At 43.1% G+C, this 19,762-nt stretch overlaps 1 protein-coding gene across 1 annotated transcript in view; it reads right to left on the minus strand.

The window, feature by feature from the left end:
- LOC147665970 (A disintegrin and metalloproteinase with thrombospondin motifs 19-like) overlaps positions 1-19,762 on the minus strand; it is a 632,122-nt gene that overhangs the window by 38,827 nt on the left and 573,533 nt on the right. The window contains exon 9 of the mRNA XM_086949366.1: positions 12,132-12,272. Within this exon, the coding sequence (XP_086805492.1) occupies positions 12,132-12,272 (141 nt within the window). The remainder of the gene's footprint in view (positions 1-12,131; positions 12,273-19,762) is intronic.

Here is a 19,762-nt window from a genome sequence, read left to right on the forward strand (position 1 = left end):
ACCTGTGTAAAGCCATGAGCTAAACCCAGAAAACAATGCTGGCATGAATCAGCACTTCTGTGCCAGAGCAGCCAGCCTTCGGGATCAAAACTGGATATGTTTAAGGAAGAATTCAATAAAAGAGTTTGTAACTCTCTCATGGAAAATTTAGTAAAATTACCCCAACCGGAACATTTCTCTAAATCAGGAAAGGAAGGAGCATTCAATCTTTTAGGAGTAGCCAATTCAAAGCATGTTGTTTGAGAAATAGTAGAATTCAAAAACAACATATGGTTCGGGGTGAGGCATGCACGGTGCAAAGCCTCAGTGCCTTGCACTTGCCAGCTTTTAAAAACCCAAACTGATTTAAGGTCAATTGAATCCTTCCACAACTCATAGACCCCAACTGCCAACTGGTCTAGAAAGGACTTCGAATACAATAATTTAGTATCGGTAAGTCTAACTTTGGATATGGATTTATAACCCATTGTAAAATAAAAGGCATTAGGATTAGATTGATTAAAATCTGTAAAGTAAGTGAACCTTTTCAAAATGATAGCAGAACTGTCTTGTATTGGAGCTGGACAGTGTTCCCACTGGGTGTAATATACAGTGAGTCTCCTGGTATTAGCCTTATGCAGGTAGTGATTGCCAAAATGTTGATAACAATACAAATCACCGTAATTAGCAGACTCCAAGTACAAATCTTCAGCATCAAAGGCAGCATAATATTTCAAATCAGAGAACAATGATTCAACGGCCTGGACATCCCAATCATCAGAACGTATATTGTGTTTAACCACATCCCCCATTGACACTCTAAGCACATTGGGGACATTTATAACCTCAGTGGGCCCATGAATTTGAAATCAAACGCATCCCATACAATCCCATCTAGGACAGGCCATGCTGTGATGTTAACAAAAGCTAAGTCTCTCTGCACTCTGTGCGATGAGGAATGGGGAGCCAAAGTTCCATTGATATGTCGAATGTCAGTTCTCTCCCCGACATAGTGTCCATTGACGAGACTGAAAAAATAAAATACAAAACCAATTGTCATAAAAAGGTAAATCCAAATACCACACCAACCTCCGTAAAATCCTGTACCGGCACTGGCCGATCATCCGAAGCGACACCAGTATAGGCGCCACCTGTGCCAAACTACCGCAACTAACATTTAGGCGGGCTAAATCAATGAGGGTCAACAATGCGCCAACACAGGACAGAGGGGGGAATTGGCTTAAAGCACAGGTAGGATTCTTCAAGTGCACAAAATGCAAAGCTTGCAAACATGCAACCATCACAAAAGCAGTGAACACACCACTCAGGAAAAGCCCACTCCTGATAAAAGATCACTACAACTGCAAAATAGACTTTGCAGTGTATGTATTACTCTGCACATGCGACAAACTGTACGTGGGGAGCACACTGCACCCTGTCCATGTGAGAATCCTGCAACACTTAAGAGCCATTTCAAACGATGATCCCTCATACCCGGTCGCACGTCACATAAACATGTACCACAAAGGCAAAGCGGAGGAACTTAGGGGCAGATTTATGTTGCCGGACGCATCTCTGCAAATCGGCAGTGATGCGCCAGGAAAGATATGGCACGCAAGTTTATCCTTGCGCCACCCATGACGCAGGAATAAACAAATGCGTGCCGTATCTAGGGCGTAAAGTTGGCGCAGTGCTGAAGTTGTGTTGCGTGCGGCACGCAACTCTAGCACTATTCCAACTTGCCCTATCTCTAACGTGGTGCGTCAAACCTTACGCCTGCTTCAAGCAGGCGCAGGGTTTTGACGCATCAGTGTTGGGAAAGTGACTCAGTGAAATCTTGTAGATTTCACGGAGTCACTTTTCAGGGGCGTTCCTGCGACGGAACGCCCCTCCTGCGTGGAAACGCCCACATGAAACCTGACGCAGGTTTCATGTGGCGCAGGGCCTTACACCGTGACGCATCTCCATAGATGTGTCACGATGTAAGTATGTCGCAACGTGGCGCAGGGTTAACGCCGCCGCTGCGTCACAGAAGTGACGCAACTGCGGCGCAAAAGTGCCGCAAGACCGACATAAATCTGCCCCTTAGTTACTTTGTCATTGACAGTGTCAAAAAACACCCCAGAGGAGGCAACCGATTGTTGACACTCAGGAGACTGGAATCTAAATATATAATCATGCTAAACAGTAAGATACCAAATGGGCTCAATGCAGATGAAGCGCTGAACGTCCATCTCTAGATCATCCCCATGTAATATCTAAACAATGAAAACCTCCTCGTGCTCCAGATAATTGACCCCACCCCTCTATTGAACATCTTCACTCACCATCCTTTGTAAATACACACACAATCACATCAGGCACACGCAAGGCCAAAACCGCACATAGTAACAGGCAGTACAGACACAACATTCACAACGACTTTATGAACTACACGGCATCTCCCACATGCATCTGCACACATAGTTGGATTTTCACACATTGCCACCCCGCCAAACAAACATTCAATGTGTGATCAAACAAACATATAAAATGAGCAGAAGCACCATTAATTGCAAACCGATTATGATTACTCGCGAATATGGAGTGCCAGAATATTAATTATTTTTAGATGTCTATTTACTGCCTTAAGTGAATTAACTTTTGAAATTTTATTTGGATGACTTGCATTTCTTTGTCACTAACTCTACTATGTCCATCACTTACCTGTCCATCACCATGACAACTCGTGATTTTTTTTATTTTTTGCCAACTTTTTTCTTTGTGTCACGTGTAATAATGACCACTATATAAAGGCTTTTCATTTGGGTGAAGGTGGATTTAGTGACCAAGGCGGCTGTGACCGCCAAAACGCGTCTAAATCGTATGGAATAAAGAACTATCCTTGTAAATCCTCTCACGGAGTCGGTGCCTGCTTTGTATGTTGGTAAACAGGATTGGCTGAATATATTTTTATTTATATATATATACCGTTTAATTGCAGAAGCAGCAGTTGCAATGTAGCGCAGATCTGTGCCAAAGTTCAAAGGCCTGACACTTTTCATGCACTGCTTGCATTTCTTCAGAGGACAAAAATTAATTACAAAGTAAAGCAGCCGGCACCACTAAATAACTGACACCACCTGCCGAAGTGGGCGTTGGCTTACGCTAAGCCTGGTGGTCATTGTAGTGCTGTAATATTCCTCGAGTGAGGTGCTTACGTGATGTAACACATTTGAAAAAATAAAATTCCAAGTGGGTCTGGAAACAGTCTTGCTGAGTTAACACTGCCCTTGAAACTTCCACACAACGACCTCACTGTCCTTTTTGCAGCTCGTCGCTTGACAGCAGCATCGGTCCACACTTCTGAGGCAGGGCATCTCCCACAACCTGGACCAGCAGTTTTTAATCCACAACAAAGTTTTCACTCATTTAGGCATAAATATCGTTTAAATGCAGAAGCAGCAGTTCCAATGTAATGAACATCTGTGCCAAAGTTCAAAGGCCTGATGCGTTTCATGCACTGCTCCCATTTCTTCAGAGGCCAAATATTCATTACAACGTAAAGCAGCCGGCACCACTAAATAACTGACACCACCTGCCCCAGGTAGCGTTGGCTTACGCTAAGCCTGGTGGTCATTGTAGTGCTGTAAATATATATATATATATATATATATATATAGTGTCTTGAATGAATTTTAATGGCAATATAAATATTTATAATTATTTATTGGCTTTTAACTTTTGTACTTTTTTAGGAAGTTCATTTAGCCGTTGCCATGAATTTGTACAACGAAATTCAATTTAATTCAATTACTGAGGTTTTACAAGTTGTTATTGTCAAAATGTATTTTACTGCAATTATGAATAGACATTTTAACTACTTGTATTTTGTATGTGTAATACTCGCATTTATGCTGCAATACAATACCTGTAATCTCTTGGAAAGTTTAGTATTTTCTTGCTTTCCATACCATGTGATGGCACTTTTGCACTTTAAAAGGGTGGTCAGCCCTCGTGACGTTGTCATGTGATCAAGGCTATCTCTAGCCGAAACGCGTCATGGCGGACTGGTGCTGGGTTAACATTTGAATAAAAAGAAAAATTTGCACCTTCCTGGGTCTCGCTGGTTCCTGTTTGTCGGTGTGGCTGAACGCGCTGCGCTACCTGCTCTGGGAACTTGGACATACCTTATATATATATATATATATATATATTATATATATATATATATATATATATATATATATATATATATATATATATATATATATATATATATATATATATATATATATATTTATTTTTCACAGCGAAATAATCGGCAGCACTCATTGGTGGTAGGATATCTGATTTTTTACAAATTATTTGTGCACAAACCACAGACGTGTTTCGCCAGTCACCTTTGTCAATGGCTACTGAGTAATCAGTAATAAATCAGATATCCGATCTCCGTGAGTTCTGAAAGCTATTCTAGAGAAAAGTATTCAATTGTGGCTCACCCCCGAAGGGGCAGCACCCATTCGTCTCTGGGGTGGCATGGATGACTTTTTATACATATATATATATACATATATATATATATATATATATATATATATATATATATATATATATAAATATATATATACACACATATATATATATATATATATATATATATATATATATATATATATATATATATATATATATATATATATTATATAAATATATATTATATATACACATATATTTATATATATATACGTATACGTATATATATTCACTAAGAAAAACTAAGGTTACTAAGGTTATAGGGACGTTATAGTTAGGGTCAGATTCAGCGAAATTCAGCCTTTGTTATCTATTACTCGCGCCCTCACAGTGCACTGTTTATGACCTCACATATTACATCACTCATGACATGATCAGTAACATCACTCATGACATCACTGATGGAATCTCAAATTACATCACTCATGACATCACAGATGACATCTCAAATGATATCACTGATGGATATCATCACACATTTCTGACACACCTACTCCCACAACTATAAAATCTTTCATACACCCACTGCCACTGCCACACAACCATTCACAAACCCATTCACAGAGCCATACAGGTACTTACACACCTGCTCATTGATTCATAGATATACACACACATCCATTTGCTCACCCAAACTGCTACTCAGACACCCACTCACTCACTAATACAGCCCGTGACATATCCACTTGAACACCCATACAGGCACTCACACATTGAGTGAGTCACCAATAGAACTACTCACACACCTAGACACTCACCCAAACCGTTACACACAGTGGGCTCGATTCATAGAAATAACTTAAGACAAAATGCTAAACTTACTACCATTTACTCATTTTGGTATTCACAGAAAACACTTACTCATTTTGGTATTCACAGAAGCCCCTTACTCACTTACTGTCCAGAGCCTACCCTAAGGGTTTTTGGTATTCACTGAAAGCACTTACTCGTTGATGAGTAAGTGCCTTCTGTGAATACCAAAATGAGTAAGTGCCTTCTGTGAATACCAAAATGGTAGTAAGTTTAGGATTTTGTCTAAAGTTAGTTCTGTGAATCTGGCCCACTGTGTGTAATTGTTTAGGTGAGTGTCTAGGTGTGTGAGTAGTTAGGTGAATTGGGCCCACACCCACTTATTTACTCATGCAAATGTTAACACGTACTCACTCACACATAAAGCCACTGACAGAAGCATGTTCTCATCCAAATAGCTGCTCTCACATTCACTCACGCACAGTCCTATCATTCAGTTACTCACCCATACTGACACATGCACTCAATCACCTATACAGCCATACAGACAATCACTCACCCATACAGCTTCTCACACAGGCACACACAACCCCATACAGCCACTGACGTACCCACTCTCTCATCCATACAGGCAGTCACACACCTCCTCACCCACACATATAGACACCCAGACAACCATAGAGGTATTCAGACAACCAACCAATCACCCATGTAGCTATTCATGTATCCACTAAAACACTCATATGCCTTATTACATTTCTACTGACAGACAGATACACACATTTACACAACCAGTCTCTCACCTAAACATTCACTGAGTCACCTAATCACTCACTTATCGAGTCAGTCATGCACCCACTGAGTCATCTATGCAGACACTCATACTCCCACTGATTTACCATACACCTTGGTATATATATTTAACACTCATAAACTTTTAAAAACACTGTTAGAAATGGGATCTCTGGATGGCAAAGGCTTGCGCCAAAGCCAGACAGAGACCTCCACTCTAGTCAGGGCAAGGGAGTTACACGCCAAAGATAACCCCTGCTCCCCCCCTTGGTAGCTTGGCACGAGCAGTCAGGCTTATCCCGGAGGCCATGTGTAAAGCATTTGCGCACGCACACAGCAACAACATCGCTGGCACACTACAAAAGGCACTCTACACAAGGTTATATCAAAAATAGTGTTTGTATTCTCAAAACATCAGCGTCCGCATTCGTGCGTGAATGCGGACGCTGATTTTTCTGCTGGCCACCATGCCATAACATGTTCAAACAAGCTTCTTTCCAGAAATGAAAGGAATTTGAATTGATGTTTCTTGCTGTACCATATCACAATAAGTGTAACACATTACAATTGACTAAACGTTGAACTTTCTTGAGCCCTGAAGAAGTCTCAAATGAGAGACGAAACGGTTTGGCTAAGAGTATTTCACTTATGTACTTGGATTTTTATGTTTGGATCAACCAATAAAGAATTTAATTGGACCAACATTGGATTCTAGCCCTGCTTTTTACATCACTTTGCTCTTGGACTGATTCAATGTGTAAGGAATGCTATGTTATTTTTGATGGGTGCTGATTCCTAAAGGTTTTGTATTTGTGGTTTGGGCTTTTGCCCAATTGAGAGTAAATAGGGTTGTGCTCCCTGGTTTTCTGAGCATCATCACAAGACTAGTAAGCCACTTTAGTAACAGGTGCAGTAGTTTGCCTCGACCCTTCGGTGTTACTCAGGTAACTATAATGGCTGATTTTCTCTGGTTTTGTATGAGTAAAATCTGACCATAATTATAACGTCCCTGTAACCTTTGTTTTTTTTTTACTGGCAGTCACATTTGCAGAGTGGTGGAGAAAGGGGGCCGGGCCTCCGACCAGCTCTCAGGAATCCTGAGCTGTTGGACTTACAGGAGGGACCAGGAGGGCTTCTTAGCCCCCAGTGTCCCTCTGGAGCCAAGGGGACTTCATGCCCCAACTGCTAGTTCACCAGAAGGCACATTCGCTGAGTGGTGGAGAAAGGGAGTGTGGCCTCTGACAACTTCTCAGCAATCCTGTTGTATGGGACTTACTGGAGGTAACATGAGGGGCAGGTGGCCCACAAAGAAGTCCTTAGGGGCCAACTACTTCTTCTATTACCTCAAGTAAGTTCCATACAGCAGGATTGCTGAGATCTGATAGTAGGGCATGCCCCCTTTCTCTACCAGTCTGCAAACGTGCTTCCTGGTGCACTTCTTCTAGGAAGGTTAAAGTCCCCTTGCCAATTGAGAGTTCTTGCGGGTCAACAACCCCTCCAGTTTCCTCCAGCAAGTCCCACACGGTGGGTTTGCTGGGAGGTTTTTGGTGGCCATGCCCCCTTTCTCCACTACTCTGCAAACGTGCTTCCTGGCGCACTACTAGTTGGGTGGTCATGTTCCCATAGCTCTTGAAGGTTCTTGGGGGCCAACTAGCCCTCCTGTTACCTCCAGTGAGACCCGCAGAGCTGAATTGCTATGAGGTGGTCAGAGGCCAAGCCCCTTTTCTCCATCACTCTACAAACACACCTCCTAGCGCACAACTGGTTGGGGGAAATAGTCCACTTTATTCCTGAGGCCCTCAGGAGTATAGAGGAATTCATTCCCCAGCCAGAAGCACTCCAGGAGGTGCGTTTCTAGAGTGGTAGAGAATAGAGAAAGGGGGCGTAGCCTTCAAGCCCTCTCAGCAATCCGGCTGTCTGAGACTTACTGGACGTAACAAGAGGGCTTGTTAGCCCCCAAAGGCGATCAGCATTCAAGGGGATTTAATTCCCCAAATACCGCTGCACCAGGAGGCACCTTTGCAAAAAGGTGGTAAAGGGAGCATGCACTCCAGCGACTTGTTGGGTCCCAGCCTTTTCCTTTTTTAAAAAAATGAATAAAGGAAGTGTGGCTGTGAGGTTCCCCTTACCTAGGCCAATTTTGACCCCAAGGACCCCATCCACCGGGGCCTGCCCTTTACTTATTTATTTTTAAAGAGAAGGGGCATTTGGTCCCCGTTCCCAGACCTATTTCGGCCCTCAGGACCACATCCCCCAGGGCAGGCCTTTATTTATTTATTAAAAAGGAGGGTGCCACGCACCCCCCCTCCCCAGGCCTATTTTGGCCCCGGGAACCCATCCCCCATGGCAGGGCCTTCCCCTTTTTATTAAATGGGGAGGGGCACCAGTGCGGCCCTCTTCCCTAGAGCGATATTGCCCCAGGAACTCCATCCCCAGGGGTATGGGCTCTTGTTGGGGACTGTTGAGGAGCCTCAAGACCCCCGTGGTCCCTGCCTGACATAGGGAGCTACAAGCATTTTTACTGCTCTCGCTTCCATGAAGCAGAGCAGAGTTTGCTAAGGCTCTGGCTATGCTAAGGGAGCAGTGCTTTCACCAAACCATAGCAAACTGCAATGTCCCGGTGGTGGGCACACTGGGATATTGCTGGAGCCGGCCCTGGAGGGGTGGCAGTCCCCAGGGCCATTGGAGGCTCCCGGAGGGGGCGGTGCCCCCTTTCACATCATCTGTATAGCCCTGGGGAGGTGGTGTTTCCTAGGGCCGGGGGTCAGTAGCGGACCCCCGTCATTTCTTTATTTATGCCCCGGGAAGGTGGCAATCCATGGAGCTACTGGTGGGCCGCATGCCCGCCCTGTTATTCAGTTTATGAGCCCTGGGGAAGTGGCGGTATCCGGGGCTGCGTGGGGGCTGGACCTTCCCACCCATTTTCATTAAATATAGCACTGGGGACGAGGCGGGTAGTGGGGGCACATGGCTCCCTGCAGTCCAGTATATTTTCCCGGGGGAGGTCCCTCCATGCATTTTAATTTACTTTAGCCCAGGGAGGTGACCGTCCCTGGGGCTGCGGTGGGGTCATCCCCCCTCATTTTAATCAATTAGCCCTGGGATTATGGCAGTCCCTGGAGCTGCAAGGGCCTGTGCAGGTCCCAGCATTATTATTTCTAATTGCGGCTAGGACCTGGCCTATCCAGGAGCTTAATATAATAAAGCATGGCAATCCGCCCTTTGTTTTTTTTAAATATTCAGTGGGATTCGCAGATCCACTGCAACTCTTGCCAAATTTTAAAAATGCTTTTTGGGCCCTAGGATGTACCAGTGTTTGTACCCTGCCCCTAAGTTTTTTCTTCAAACTCAGTTCAACCGAGTCACAAGATGGCTGCCAACACTTCCTGGTTTGAAGTGTTGGCAGCCAATCAGATCTCAGGCATGAGATCGGAAGGGGTCGCGGATCCACTGCGGCCACAGTTGTATATGTGAGAAATCTTTACATTTCTCAGGAATTACTGAACGGATTTACACCATCTAACAAACAAAGAGCTTTCTGAACCAAGAGCTACCTTTTTGCTAATTTGGTGTAGTCCAGTTCAGCAATTCTGGTTGAAGCTGTGTCTATAGTTTCCTATGGACATTAGCATGGAGAAAAAAGCGTTTTGGGACACCCCATTTTTCTCAGTTCAACCTCATATTTACAAGAGAGGAGCTGACACCAGAGTTATTGGCAAACCAAAAATAGCTTTTTAATAGAAATCAGGTCCTAACTATAACTGGCTACTGGCGACCGAGTAGGCAAGATATATATTTATGCATACCCTGACCCCCGTAGGCCTGGTGGCCTCTTTATGCATGCCCCTTCCCCCCCCACGCCCCCGGGCACCTTTGCCCCAAAGGTCCCCATCCCCCATATCCCAGCTGCTAAATAGAAAGGGGGAGATGGGTCATGCAGCACCCTATCACCAAGTCGATTTTGCCCCATCGACTCCATCACCTGGGGCCCTATTTAGAGTTGTAGTGGGCATACAGCCCCCCCCCCCCTTGCACTGATTTCAGACCTGGGGATCCCATCTCCTGGGGCCTCTCCGTACTTAACCTACACAACGGCAAACCCGACTACTTGAACTACTACCTGGACATCCATCAACCTACCAGACACCTCCACTTCGTGTCCCTTTCTCTAACACCTCATCCCGCATCAGACATAGAGGATGCAGAGGTCGCTCCTTCTCCCACCTAGCAGAGAAAACATGAATGAGCTACCCTTTCATCTACAGACCTCCCCATCTCTTCCAGGGTTCCGAAAATCCCTGACGTCCTGGATATTTGGCCCCTCAACTGGACCCTGCCTCCACCGGGATACCCTCAGGGGCGAGAAGTAGCACACTATACATCTATTGAGTGATTGATGTATTAATTGATTGATTGATTGATAAAGGAACAATTGCTTTTCTCACAGCTTGTTACAAGTGATTGAACAGTACAAGTTTAGTTGATGGCTTAATAGTCATTAAAAAAGTATCACTTAGTCTATTTGCTTTTTCTCTACATCAATCTTGCAGTAATAGACAGCAGATGTGCTTTGGAATCTCCAGTAGCTGGGGCTGTCTTTTAGCTCAGTTTATGCATTTAATCAGCATCCAGTATGCCAAATAGTTTTTGCTTTATGAGCTCAATTTGTAGATTTCCGCTCAAATTTTGCAGTGAACTAAATAGGCTATTCCGTTAACTTAGACTTCATTGTCTTGGTCTGCTTCGATGTCCAAATTCTGTTTAATCAAGAGGAGAGTATAGTATTTAATGGTGTCTTTGTACATTTTCATCTTCTCACTGATTATTTTTCCCAGAGACTTAAGTTCAGTTATTGCCATCTATTGGGATCCAGACAGGCTGCAGCTATAACAACATGCAACAACACCTAGGGGCAGATTTACAAGCCCCTTGCGCCTCATTTACGCCACCATTGCGTCACTTTTGTGACGCAGCGGCAGCGCAAATCCTGCTCCATGGTACGGGGGTACTTACAATGTGACACATCTGGGAGATGCATCACGTTTTAATGCCCTGCGCCACATGTAGGTGTTCCTGTGCAGGGGGGGGGGGGGCCTCCTAAAGGTGGCTGAGTGAAATCTCCAAGATTTCACTCAGTCACTTTTAGGCCCATGCTGCGTCAAAACCCTGCGCCTGCATGAAGCAGGTGTAAGGATTGACGCAGCATTAACTAGATAGGGCCCCCAGAGCATTGATGGAGCTGCGTCGCGCTTGCGACGCAACTCCAGCAATGCGCCACCTTTAGGGCACAGATGCGTCATGCATCTGTGCCGTTCTTGCCTATTGGTGCGCCACATTGTAAATGCGGTGCATCAATGGTGGCGGAGTCATGGCGCACAATAAGTGGCACATCCCTGCTGATATGCAGGGATGCGCCACTTATTGTAAATCTGCCCCCTAGTCTTTAAAAGGATATCAAAATAGTTCAGCAAATCAGAACATTGACTTCCACCAAGTTTTCCCATAACTGTATTGAATTTTAGGTTAAAAACAACATAAACATTGATTTACGCCAGGCAATAGCCTCAGCAGTATTCTAGGAGTCAGGTGTGCTTACCACACAACATGGTAGGATAGCAAAGCACAGGCAATGCCGTTGGGTATGGCTATACCTGAAATTGCTCCTTCATTGATTAGTAAGATAGCCTAGTCACTCTTCATGAAAGAGGCACTTTCAGGTTTTAACCAGACTTACTGACTTTAGCAATGCTTGTTCTAATTGTAATTGGCACTGTTTTCGCAGATGTATTCATTTATCAACAGTCACACACTTGAAAACAGTGTATTCAGATGGCTGGGTAAATGAAAATAAACAATATGATGTAACAGCAAGCATGATCAGTGTCAAGTGCAAAACGTGTTGTGTTTATAGCTTTCCAGAAGAACTGCAGTTCACATTTGTAACAGAACAAGCGTACTGCATCAGATGAAAAATCCCCAATTGTTGCCGACTAGAACTTCGGATGTATATTTAAAAACGAAAACAAATTAGGTTCTATTGTTGCTATCCACAAAACCTTCCCAACAGGCAAAGCATTGATTTCATAGCTTTTTACCTAAGAAACCTTTCAAGATCTTCTCTGCTGCAGCGGGACCAGGAAACATCTCCAAGGTTTTGTCCCTTTATCCATTCCCCAGACATGATGTGAAGACCATCAGCGCAGGATGGGTTATCATTGTCATGATTGATTCCCATGCTAAAATTATAAAAGAGGAGAACATGAGAACATGGATCGTGCATGCTATCGGGTCACAAACGAGCACACAGTTTGATCAAAGAGCAAAGGCTGAAACTATAACAACAGTAAGCTGAAGCATGATGCTGATTCTATATATTTTGAGATGATTCAATGTATAGCATGACCCTGTCTTTTAAGTATTGTTTTTCTTGTTCTAAAGAATGAAATTGTAGGTAGTGGAAATGAACATGCGTTTAAGGATCGGCCCCAACACATCTTAAATGGTAATATTCAGGGAATATTCGTGTATAAGTATTAGAAATTAAAAGGATTTTACCCTCTGCGCATTTTTACACTTGTAGTACTACTTTCCATAATTATAAATTGTGACTAGGTCCTTAATGCTTTCAAGCTGAAATGGGTTTTAGTCTGGCCTGCCTTTATTCATATTCTTTGTGCAGATTAAATGAGTTTATTCCAAAATCAATAATGACGACAAGAAACCCTCCAGGAATTACTTGTAAAACAGGGATGCAATTTCTGCCTACTTTGTGATACTAGCTTCAATCCCTTTAAGCAAATAAGGGGCATATTATCAAGAACAGCGATAAAATGATCGCTGCTTTAACGGCAGACAACTGCTGCTAAAGCGTGATAATATGCCATGGAGAATTCCAATAGAAGCCCTTGTTCACACGAGAACATGGACTTCTATTGGAATTCTCAAGAGCATATTATCAAGCCCATTATCGCCTCAGTTTTCTGCCGCTGAAGGGGCGATAATTTTTAACGCCGTTCTTGATAATATGTTCCCAAGTACTTAACCATCTTTCAGAGATGTCATCATAGAATTCTGATCACACATTTCATACCCAAAACGTAAAATTAGTTTAAAGATCTGAAACAATTTTAATATGTTTGGTTTGAGCAAGACTCTAGGAGCAGTCAAATACTTTAATCAATTGATCAAATAGAGACATGAAAACTATCAAAGTAAACTATCTACAAATTTATGCCAGGGATAAAAGTCATAATAAAAAGTGATTAATTTAAAGCAATTTAGCTCTAGTGTTGAATCAGGGTACAACAGACTAATTGATGTTAATAGAAACAGCCAAGGACAGGAAAAAAAGAAATGAAATGCTGGCAATGCAAATTCAATTTTAACTTATTAAATTAAGACTCACACTTGCAAAGGTTAGCTGCAGAGTTAAAATTAAACCACATTTACTTTTTCCTCACAAATACAGTCAGTCTTAATTCAAATAGTATGTATTTAAAATGACGCATAAAGCTAATCTCTCACTGCAACGATAATTATATGAAAAAAGGAAATCCGAAATTAAAGCTAAAAGGAAATATAAACTTTATTTATTGAAGTTAAAACGTGGAAATATAGGGATGAGCGAAATATGCTACTAAGTAATTATGTGGAATTTTAGCAACATTTAGCAAAATAGACATAATAAAGCAAAATGCAGATCTGATAAATCTATATTTTATTTTAATATGAAATGGATCCTCATGTCCACCTCAGATAAGAGGATACATTGTGAGTAAAAAATACATAGGTGCAATGAAAAACAAGCTGTTTGCTGTCTAGTTGTTCACCTTGTTCCCGTGCGCTGAGGCTACGCTTTTACCATAAGGGATGCATAATATGGAATGTGGCACAATAGCATATTTACAAGAATTTTGCATAATAAGAGTAATATGACATTACTGCATTATGCAAGACTCCACCAGATAACAGAAATGTAGTTTGGGCTCAGAAAATATGCATTAACCACTTTAGCAAAAAAAAAAAAGAACACCTATTCAAAGACCAACATGAAAGAGAAAACAAGCATCTGCAATGTAATAGGTCTCACATTTGCGAGAGTTTAAGATATTGGCATTGTAAATGACAGTGCCTTTTATTTATCTGTTTTGATAATTAACACATAAATAAAAGGCATTGTCATTAACTATGTCAATAGCTCAAACTCTTGTAAATACAAGACCTATTGTATTTCAAAGAAGCGGCTGCCATTGTCCCGGGCTGCATGGAAAGTGAAAGCGCGATGCAGGAAAGCATGTCAAAACTCATTAAAGAAAATAGTGCTTAAAGACTAAATAAGACGTACCATGTAACAACCAAATTAAAAGGGCCAGTCCTCATGGGAGGTTACAAATGAAGAAAAGGTGGGACTAAGGAGGGACTAGCAAGCCTATTAACAAATCAGAAGCCAGCATTTACAAAGAACAATGTCACAAGCCAATGATAAACATGGGCGGAGAGTCGGGTGGGCTTCAAGTCCATACTCGAATACAGCATGCCTCACAGAGCAGCACATGCGCTGCCCAGGCTTGACCTAAAAATAGAAAGTACAGACAAGGCTACATTTTATGAGATTAGCAGCACTTAAATGATCCTAAATCTCAAGCTTGGCTCGATCCACAAACATATATGAAATCTGTGCACCGTTGTTTTCCATTTTTGATTTTTATCAACTGATAAGGGGCATTTGAGATAATTTGCTCTGAAAACATAGCGCTAGGATTAGTGTGGCGCATTTACCCCTCTTACTGCCCACCTGAATGTAATGCACCTAACATCAAGTTCTAACTTAGGGGTCAATTAGGATGGCGGATGGATCGCCACCGCCATGCAGGCGGTGGCGATCCGTCCGTCATCCTTGTCCGTCCGCCACCTATTTTCCCCCTCCATATTACAATGGCGGGGGACCGTGGCGGAGGAGAAGACCGTCCGCTGCTTTCCTTGCGACCGCGGCGGAAAAGGTCTAATATGGTGGCTTTGTCTCTCAGACACTGCCAGCCATATTAGGATGGCCGGATGCAGATGCCTTTCCGTGGCTGCAATGACGCCACGGAAAGGCATACAGGCTTTGCTGTGAAGGGGGGAGGGGCACATGGGGGGTACCTATGGTACCCCCTGCAATTCACAGTACAACATGGCAGGCACCGTGCGGTGCCTGTCATGTTGTACTGTGAAATGCACAACATGCATTTTTGACATTGCGGCGGACGGTGCTTTCAGCACCGTCGGCCGCAATGTTAAAAATGCGCGATGCACCCGCCACTGTGGTGGGTGCATCCTAATTCGGGGCACTGTACCTCCGCCTTTGTGGCGGACGGTCCCTGCCCCAGACAGGATGGCGGGCGGACTTTGACCGTCCGCCATCCTAATCGACCCCTTAGTTTGATTTCTTTTACAAACACTTGCTAAAATAGGGAGCCCGATGCCTTTTGTTCTTTTTACATAATTTAGCAAAATCAAATCTAAATCAATATCTGAGAGCATCTTACATTAAAGTTTGTTCTGGAATGCGCAAGTGCATTTGTGTAAACCCATACCTAGCTTAATGCATATTATGTTACTTATTAAGCACACTTTAGCACTTGATTAGGACCTGCAGTGCTGCAGATTGTTGGCAGGGATCTACAGTGGAGAAGAGAAATGGAGGCCATGTGAGCAGTGCCTTCCCCTCTGCTTCGCTCCAGCTTAATTTGCATTTGTGTGAGATAGAGAGCAGATGAATCCTTTCAGGATGAGCAAGTTCTGCGTCAGGCACATCGAGACACAGATTTGGTCACGCTGGGTATGCTCAGACGTGAGTCCCAGGCTCTCCACATCACTGGAGTCAAGCTGTCAGGCTGAAGAAGGCTGATAGCCAGAAACTGGTCCTTGGATGCTTGATTCCAGTCTAGGAAAGACATGGCTTGGTAGTTCGGGCTGGACTGTTCCCATGAGGCTCAGGGTCAAGGCTGATTTGCATATAGCCATTGTCTGACCTAGGGTGGTGTGGAGTGCAAAAAAACGATGGATTTCGGCCCAGATCTTTGCACTGGGGTGAATGTAAGACATTGTTCTGCATTCTGTCCATCAATTGTGTTTTTTGCAATGTTCACAAGTCTGGACACCAGACCTCCATAGTGGAGTATTTTGTATCAGCAGGAGGGGCAAAGCAGCCCCCAGATGAGCAGGTTTCTAGGGAGAGCCACATCAGCTTGGGGGACAACACCGACACTGTCTCCAGAGGCGGGGTCAATGAAATGGCTGAAAGCATGGTATCGGTTGCAGGGACGGGAAAGGAAAAAAACAAAAGGGCTGCCTAACCCAGCAACTCGGCAGCTCACTGGCAGTGAACAACCCCCTGGCCAATTAGCGTTTTCGCCTGATTATGAAAGGGTGTAGCACAGCAGCTTAACTTTTGGGGCAGCTCTAGTGAAGGTCATGTTCTTTGGTGTACCAACGGTTCACACCACCCCACTTCATCTCATGACATGAATTCAACTGCCCTCAAAGCTGAAGCTAATGTGGAGTATTATAATCAGAGCTATGTAGGTCTAACTATGATATCTGAAAATACCAGCAGATGGTCACTTGACCTAACAAGAAGATTGATGTCTAATCTCCCTGAAGTAAGAGAAGCCTGAGATGAAAGGGATCCTCTTTTAATGATTAAACCCAGCATCAAGCATATATGAACATTAATAAATAGTGCTGGAGATTTTAAGATGCCTGATGAATCTGCATATCCAGGGGAGAGATTCTTCTTGCTGACTGATGGATCAGATACTTCTAGTTTAGAGGATCTTTGAGAGGCAACTTGCTCATATGCTCTAGACGGTAGCCCGAGCAGTTTCTCAGAGGATCCGTGCTCCATGATGAAGAGAGCAAAATGGAACAGGAGAGTAAATAACAAAACTCAAAAGTCAATTAGAGAAATGTGCAAGAAATTGTTAGCCCCTGCACTAAAGTTGGAGTATTCTACAACACAGCAAGTTTATGTTGGGCCTCATAATTAGGCCTGGGCGGTAAATTCCGTTCTACTCGCGGAATTTGCGGAATTTGGGTAATTTCACGTTCTGTGGAGAACGCAAAATTGCCCAAAATTCTGCGTTCTGGAACTTTGCAAACTTTTTTGCTTGTTCGCGTTCTTAAAATGCGTGTTCATGAGATATTTTCCCCCGAGCATGCAAGCAGCAATTGCGAACAGGAAAAAAGCATAGCAAACAAGCAATTCCACGTGTTCGTGGAATTTCTGCGTGTTCGCAGAGATTATTACCGTTTTACCACGGGGATTTGCGTAACGCAATTCCGCAAATTCCGCCCACTCCTACTCATAATGAACAACAAGAATCTCCATCAGATTTAAGTCCACTGGCTCCCATGGCAGAAGCAAGGGAGCCAACACTTGATCTGAGGGTCATAAGACTAAGTAGGCCACAAAGAAACTACAGGGGCAATACGAAAGATATCCAAAGCCTGTGTTGAGATGGGGGAGAAGATTAGTCTGGGTGAAAACTGTACCTCAGTCCTGAAGACAGAGTTTGAGGACCTAAAAGAGCAATCAGAAGCTCAATCGTCACAAATGTTGTAAATGCAATGGAAACTTGAGGACTTTGAGAACAGGCAGAGATGGAATAACTTGAAGATTATGGGCCTTGAAGAGGAGTTGAAGGCAATGATATAAGGGAGCTTGTCGCAAGTCTGTTCAATGGGTCTTCCCCCGATCTAACATCCTAGAATTTGGAACAAGAGGTTCAAAGAGCTCATCACTTCCCTATCATGCTAAAAAGACAAAGACAACCAAAGGGAGATGGATCAGCCAGGCCCAGAGCTATTATTGTCTATTTTGGAAACTTTCCACTCAGGCAGGCCATTTTCGAGAAAGCACGCCCTGATGCTAGACAAAGCTTTGAGGGATATTTCTTCTACATAAAACTAGATTTCTGTCATGCAACCATAGAAAGAAGGTGGAGACTGAGACAACTTATTAAGCCCTGCCTCGAAAAGGGTGCTAAAGCATAACTGTTAAACCCTGCTCATTTCAAGATTATTTTTAAAAATAAGACTTGAGTGTTCACCTCAGAGATTATATCCAAAGAGTGCCTAGATGAAATTGCTGGATCAACCTGGTTAGCTTAGGCACAATTGAATATTGAGTAGCTCACTTTCTTTTTTTTCTTGTCTTTTTCCCTGGTCTCTACTCATTCTGAAGTTATTCTTTATCTCTGTCTTTTGTCTCCATCTGAGACGACCTAAAATTAGTACAATCAATCATACCTCAGAATAGTGGTATTATGTATAGGTGATATAGCGCCACTAAGAAGAATCACACAGCAAATCTCACTATCTCAAGTTCCTATGACGGTGATGCAAGGTGTGGAGAACCACCAACCTCCACAGAAAAAGGCCTCAGCTAACATGAAATAGATTTCACTCCCCAGCACATGTCTATTATAGATAAGGTTTCCCAGTTTACCTAAAATACACAGTTGACAATGTATAACAAATTGAGACATACATATGACCGTCTCTTTCTTCTTTGGTATTTATTCACGTAGGCCTTCACAACAGCTTCCAACAGCCAACACCTGTTTTGTCGCATATAGGGATGTTGTCCCGCAACTTCCTCAAGGCTAATTCTTCAGAGTAAAATCCTTTAATCTGTGGTGATTCTTCCGGACCACAATGGGTTTCTGTATAGGCGGCGTCACTGACAAAAGCTCCTATTATGTTCTCAAGACTTCTCAGTCAGGCCGGTATCCACAGCGCACAGTATTTTGCCTCCACATACTTCACCCGACGCCGCCAGCCATGTAAACCGAGTACGGCAACATCAAAATTAGTACAGTCACGTTTTGGTGTTTGGACAGTTATGATATTTCCTGATATAGCTGATTATTAGAGTGTCTAGTAAATTCTCATTTATTCACAGTTTGGTGAAAATAACAGATTGTGGCCACATTAGCTAGGGAGGTGGGTGAGCACGGGTGCCATCATTCAGGCCCTAGCTGGGCTGATTGCTTCTAGTTACAGGAAGGGATGGAAGGGGTTGTTGGATAGGTTGGGCTGGGAAGGGAGGGGATTTTAGGGGTGGTAACAAGATGGGAGTGGGGATTATAACACAAGAGGAAGAGAGAAGCAGAATTGGGTTTAGCAGGCACTTTGGCTGATGTTTGATAAAACCCTCATGATGGAGTAAGATATATTAATGTATATGGGTGGATAGAAGCATGGACTGTGTAAATGGCCCATACAACTAAACTACATACTGCTACTATCAACATTTGTGGCCTGAATGATAAAGTGAAAAGACGGAATATTGCAGAAGGGCTGAAAATGTTATGCGCATATATTCCCCATATCATGTTGAGGGGGTCAAGACAAAAATCGCTGGAGTCTCTAGGGTTTGCACTTGTGGCTTATACTATACAAGGATCAAATATGAGTGGTGGGTGCAATTTTAGCTCGTAGGACTATCAGCAGTTTCATATGCAGTACTTCTAACAAGTATGGAATATGGATGATTGTCGAATGTCAGTTTGCCAGTGATACTGACCCACTTTGTTCTGTTTATGAACCTATCCTAGATGATCCTACTTTGCTTGAGTTTTTTAATATTGAATTTGCCTTATGGCCACACCTATTATATTTTGTGAGGATCTAAATATATGATTGGTAGTAAAGTCTGTTGATCCAATAGAAAAGTACTATC

This window comes from Lissotriton vulgaris, unplaced genomic scaffold (genome assembly GCF_964263255.1).
Source record: "Lissotriton vulgaris unplaced genomic scaffold, aLisVul1.2 SCAFFOLD_754, whole genome shotgun sequence".
NCBI lineage: Eukaryota > Metazoa > Chordata > Amphibia > Caudata > Salamandridae > Lissotriton > Lissotriton vulgaris.